A 6,000-nucleotide genomic window follows, 5' to 3' on the forward strand; every position below is an offset into this window, starting at 1 on the left:
TTTCCCTTAACCTGTCTTCGTAGGACAATCCCCTTAGCTCTGGAACTAGTCTTGTTGCAAACCTTTGCACTTTCTCTAATTTCTTGACGTGCTTGACCAGGTGTGGATTCCAAACTGGTGCTGCATGCTCCAGTATGGGCCTAACGTATATGGTGTACAGAGTCTTGAACGATTCCTTACTGAGGTATCGGAACGCTGTTCTTAGGTTTGCAAGACGCCCGTATGCTGCAGCAGTTATCTGATGGATGTGCGCCTCAGGAGATGTGCTCGGTATTACACTCACCCCAAGATCTTTCTCCTTGAGTGAGGTTTACAGTCTTTGGCCACCAAGACTATACTCTGTCTGCGGTCTTCTTTGCCCTTCCCCGATCTCCATGACTTTGCATTTGGCAGGGTTAAATTCAAGGAGCCAGATGCTGGACCAGGCTTGTAGCCTGTCCAGGTCTCTTTGTATTCCTGCCTGATCCTCATCCGATTTAATTCTCCTCTTTTACTTCACATCATCTGTGACCAGGGACACTTCTGAGTCTATCCCTTCCGTTATGTCATTCACATATACCAAAAACAGGACAGGTCCTAGGACTGACCCCTGTGGAACCCCGCTCGTCACAGGCGCCCACTCTGACACCTTGTCAATTACCATGACTCGTTGTTGCCTCCCTGTCAGATATTCTCTCATCCATTGCAGTGCCTTTCCAGTTATGCATACCTGATCCTCTAGCTTTTGCATTAACCTCTTGTGAGGAACTGTGTCGAAGGCCTTCTTGCAGTCCAAGAAAATGCAGTTTATCCACCCCTCTCTCTCGGGTCTTCTGTTACCTTGTCTTAAAACTCCAATAGGTTTGTGACACAGGATTTTCCTTCCCTGAAACCGTGCTGGTTGTCGTTTATAAGTTTGTGTCTTTCTAGGTGCTCCATCACTCTCCTCCTGATGATCGTCTGCATGACTTTGCATACTATACACCTAAGTGACACAGGTCTGTAGTTTAATGCCTCATGTCTGTCCCCTTTCTTAAAAACTGGAACTACATTTTCCATTTTCCATACTTCAGGTAGTTGCCCAGTTTCAGTGGATGTGCTGAAGATTTTTGTTAGTGGCACACAGCATCTCTGCTTCCTCTCTGAGGACCCACGGAGAGATGTCAGGTCCCACCGCCTTTGAGGTATCAAGTTCACGTATCAGCTTCTTCACTTCCTCCTCGGTTGTGTGTATTTCAACCAGCACTTGTTGGTGTACCTCCCTATTCTAAATTCCTGGAGTCCTTCCTGTCTCCACTGTAAATACTTCTTAAAGTCTCATGTTGAGTTCCTCACATACCTCTTGGTCATTTCTTGTGAACTCTCCACCTTCCTTCCTCAGCCTGATTGCCTGATCTTTGACTGTTGTTTTACTCCTGCTGTGGCTATACGACAGCTTCGGGTCAGACTTGACTTTTGATGCTATGTCATTTTCGTATTATTGCTGAGCCTCCTTATCTGTGCATATTCGTTTCTGGCTCTTTGGCTAATCTCTCTCTTTTCCTGGGTCCTTTGTCTTCTGTACTTTTTCCATTCTCTGGTGCACTTAGTTTTTACCACCCTACACCTTTGGGTGAACCAAGGACTCGTTCTGGTCTTCCCATTATTTCTGTTTCCCTTGGGAACAAACCTCTCCTCTGCCTATTGCGTTTTGTTGTCACATAGTCCATCATTTCTGTTACTGGCTTTCCTGCCAGATCTCTCTTCCACTGAACATATTGCAGGAAGTTCCTCATGCCTGTGTAGTCCCCCTTTTGTAGTTTGGTTTTTCCCATCCTATTCCTGCTACCCTCACCACTTGTAGCTCAACTATGTAATTAAAGCACAGAACCACATCATCACACCCACACAGTGTGTGTGTGTGTTTGTGTGTGTGTGTGTGTGTGTGTGTGTGTGTGTGTGTGTGTGTGTGTGTGTGTGTGTGTGTGTGTGTGTGTGCGTGTGGAGCTGAAGCTATAAGTAAATTGGATGCCTGAAATTTGTTAATAATCTTGCATTTCGTCAAACTCTCCGATACATTGTATTCTTCCTGACTGTTACAATTTGATTGTTTATGCTGAAGTTTGTTGAGGTTTGGATGCTTTACAGCAACATTAAGTTTAGTTCATGTTAATATATAAATAACTGTTTTGATTTTTATATTTCTTATGTTAGTGCAGTACACTAAAAGCGGCGTGTGTGCGTGTTTGTGTGCTTGCAGAGTGGTCGTCGGAAGGAGCGCGGTCGTGTGGAGTTGAGCAAAGTGGTGGTGGTGGAGTGTGTGGACAGTGCTGTCTTCCAACGAGACTGGGTCTTTCAGCTGTGTTATCTGTCCGAGGAGAAGGAGCAGTTCGTCCTCTACATCGCCGCCGTCTCTTCCCAGGAACGTGACCAGTGGCTGGACTACATCAGAAGACGTGAGTGGTCACATCCGGGTAGCCAGCCCACCCAAGACTCCCTCATACTTACTGTCTCTCTCATAATGATAAAACGTTAGCTCTTTTACCATGGTTAATAAATAAATCCTTATCTATATAAAGTATGAATGTACGAGTGTGTATTCGATTGTATTTACATAATTGTATCTGAGGGGGCCGACCTCCAGCTCCTGGGACCCGCTTTATATTTACAATAACTGCGTGGTTTACTCCGTGATTTTCTTTAGGCTGTTATATTATTATCTACATTTGAATCTATGTACCGACTTGGCCTTCACATCTCTTCTTTATGAATTATAGAATTATTCATTAACACTGAAATATTTTTTGTGTTGTTTCCATGTCTAATTCCCTATTTTGTCAACTTTATAACTATATGCATTTTATATTTTGAGATCAGGTCTTCTAAGGTTCTCCAAGTCTTCTGTCAGTGCAAGTTAATGCTCTCTTAAACTATTTTCGTATCGCAGTCTTGTGGTTGTGAGACCAACTTTGTAGTAAACCTATAACTATGCTCAATTTTCTTTTTATGTTTGATGAGATGAGGGTTCCATGCTGGCGCCACGCACTCCAGTACAGGTTTTACGTATGATTACGTAAGATTAGGGACAAGATAGGTCCACTTAAGAGTAACTCTGGTCAGATCACTGACAGTGATAAGGAAATGTTTGAACTTTTCAATACCTACTTCCTCTCAGTTTTTACTTAGGAAAATAGTAACGAAATTCCAGAAATAATAAATTATGTAGAACAGGAGGATAATAAACTGTGCACGATTAGGGTAACTAGTGACATGGTCCTCAGACAAATAGAGAAATTAAAACCTAACCCTGATGAACTGTTTGCAAAGGTTTAAAAGGAATGTAAAGAGGAATTTAGCATACCTTTGGCTAATCTTTTCAATATATCACTTCAAACTGGCACAGTGTCAAACAAGTGGAAAATGGCAAATGTAATACCTATTTACAAGGCAGGTGACAGGTCCTTAGCTTCGAACTATAGACCAATAATCCTTACCTCCATAGTTGGTAAATTTATGGAATCAATAATTGCCGTAGTAATTTGTAGCTATCTTGAAAGGCATAAATTGATTAATGAATCTCAACACGGTTTTACAAAGGGGCGTTCCTGTCTTACGAATTTACTAACTTTCTTCACTAAGGTGTTTGAGGAGGTAGATCATGTTACTGAATATGATATTGTGTATATGGACTTCAGTAAGGCTTTCGATAGAGTTCCACATCAGAGGCTATTGAGGAAACTTAAGGCACACGGAATAGGAGGAGAATTTTCTTCCTGGGTAGAGGCATGGTTGATGAATAGGCAGCAGAAAGTTTGCATAAACGGGGAGAAATCAGGATGTGGGCACGTCACAAGCGGTGTTCCACAGGGGTCAGTGTTGGGCCCCTTGTTGTTCACAGTTTACATAAATGACATAGATGAGGGAATAAATAGTGACATAAGCAAATTTGCTGATGACACCAAAATAGGGCCTCCAGTTTATTCTAATGATGATATTAGAGCACTCCAGAATGATTTGAATAGACTGATGCAGTGGTCGGAAAAGTGGCAGATGCAGTTTAATATAGACAAATGCACAGTTCTAAATGTTGGACAGGAAAATAACCATGCCACTTATAAACTAAATAATGTAGATCTTATTATTACGGATTCCGAAAAGGATTTAGGAGTTCTGGTTAGCAGTAATATGAAACCAAGACAACAGTGCATTAGTGTTCGCAATAAAGCTAACAGAATCCTTGGCTTCATATCTAGAAGTATAAATAATAGAAGTCCTCAGGTTGTTCTTCAACTATATGTATCCTTGGTTAGGCCTCCTTTAGATTATGCTGCGCAGTTTTGGTCACCGTATTACAGAATGGATATAAATGCACTGGAAAACGTACAAAGGAGGATGACAAAGTTGATCCCTTGTATCAGAAATCTTCCCTATGAGGATAGACTAAGGGCCCTGAATCTGCAACTTTCTAGAATGGCGTAGAATTAGGGGGGGATATGATTGAGGTGTATAAATGGAAAACAGGAATTAATAAAGGGGATGTGAATAGTGAACTAAAAATGTCTAACATAGACAGGACTTGCAGCAATGATTTTAAATTAGAAAAGTTCAGATTCAGGAAGGATATAGGAAAGCACTGGTTTGGTAATAGAGTTGTCGATGAATGGAACAAACTCCCGAGTACCGTCACAGAAGCTAAGGCGTTGTGTAGTTTTAAAAATAGGTTGGATAAATACATGAGTGGGTGTGGGTGGGTGGGAGTTGGACCTGACTAGCTTATGCTACTAGGTCGGATGCCGTGCTTCTCCCTTAAGTGACGTGACTAACCTGACTAGGTCAAGGCATTGGCTTAAGCCGGTGGGAGAATTAGACCTGCCTCGCATAGGCCAGTAGGCCTGTTGCAGTGTTCCTTTTTTCTTGTGTTCTTATGTTCTTAAGAAATAACCAGTGCACCCATCGTTTACTCTGTCTCTCCTGAAGGATTTTTGTTGTCTTGTAGAATTCAGATTGGTTAGGCAGTTTATATTTTCCATTCTGTTTATTAAGTCTAATTTTTCCTTTACTTTGCGGGTAATCTATATCAACGATAATGGTTTGTAGTCTCGTGCTTCATATGTTTCCTTTGTATTGAAGATTAGTATTACATTTGCAGTTTTCTAGCTTTATGGAAAAACTTCAGTAATTTATTTTAGATCTGATTAGTTATTATATAATATCATTTTCGTCTCCTTCAGTTTCTGTGGTGAGATTTCCATCTGTTTCCCTTGCCTGTGACATGTTTTCCCTTAAGTGTTTTTGTTTTAACTCTTCTGTCACACCTGTATTATTTAAGATTGTTTAGAAGGCCTCTCTATCCTCGTTTGTGTTCTTTTTTTTTTTTTTGTCATGATTACTTCTTGGAATCTTTCAAGTTCCTTGAATATTTCCCTGTCATGCTCTGATTATTTCATCATTTGTCACTAGCTTTATCTACATGTCATAGTGTAATAGTTTGGGAAGAAACTTAGTCTGAGTCCATCCTCTCCAGCTTTACTGTAGTCTTAAGTCCCCAGACATGTCTGTATGTCTGTCAGTTTAACAAAGCTCTGTATCCACTCTGTCGTGGACCTGGACCCAGACCTGAGCTGCTCCTCACTTTTACCATCATTTAGTTATCAGTACACTAGGCACATCTAATAAAAATTTGGATGAGCATTCTCCTGTATGTACCCATCTCTTTGTGGTTAAATAGGCTAAGTCTCAGCTGCTGGCCCTGCTTCTTAACGCTGCTGACTTCACTCCCTCTTAAACTATACTTAGTCAGTATCCACCATATCTTTGTCCAAGTCGTTACAATTCCTGACCATCCTGAGGCTGAAGAATTGCGTCCTGACAACTATGAGTCTCATCCTCTTTATCCTTCAGCTGTGCTCTCGTGCACTTGTTCTGCGCCTCCCATTCCATCTCTATCCACCCTGTCAAGTCGTCTGAATGTTTTGTACCTTGTTATCATGTTTTCCTTGGTTCTGTTTAATGTCATCGTGTTCATTTCCATTAGTCTCACCT

At 41.3% G+C, this 6,000-nt stretch overlaps 1 protein-coding gene across 1 annotated transcript in view; it reads left to right on the top strand.

The window, feature by feature from the left end:
- The window catches only part of LOC128686682 (tyrosine-protein kinase Btk), a 559,014-nt gene that overhangs the window by 534,794 nt on the left and 18,220 nt on the right, over positions 1-6,000 (top strand). Inside the window, exon 3 of the mRNA XM_053773712.2 lies at positions 2,219-2,414. Coding sequence (XP_053629687.2) covers positions 2,219-2,414 — 196 coding nt within the window. The remainder of the gene's footprint in view (positions 1-2,218; positions 2,415-6,000) is intronic.

Source organism: Cherax quadricarinatus, chromosome 12 (genome assembly GCF_038502225.1).
Source record: "Cherax quadricarinatus isolate ZL_2023a chromosome 12, ASM3850222v1, whole genome shotgun sequence".
In the NCBI taxonomy this organism is placed as follows: domain Eukaryota; kingdom Metazoa; phylum Arthropoda; class Malacostraca; order Decapoda; family Parastacidae; genus Cherax; species Cherax quadricarinatus.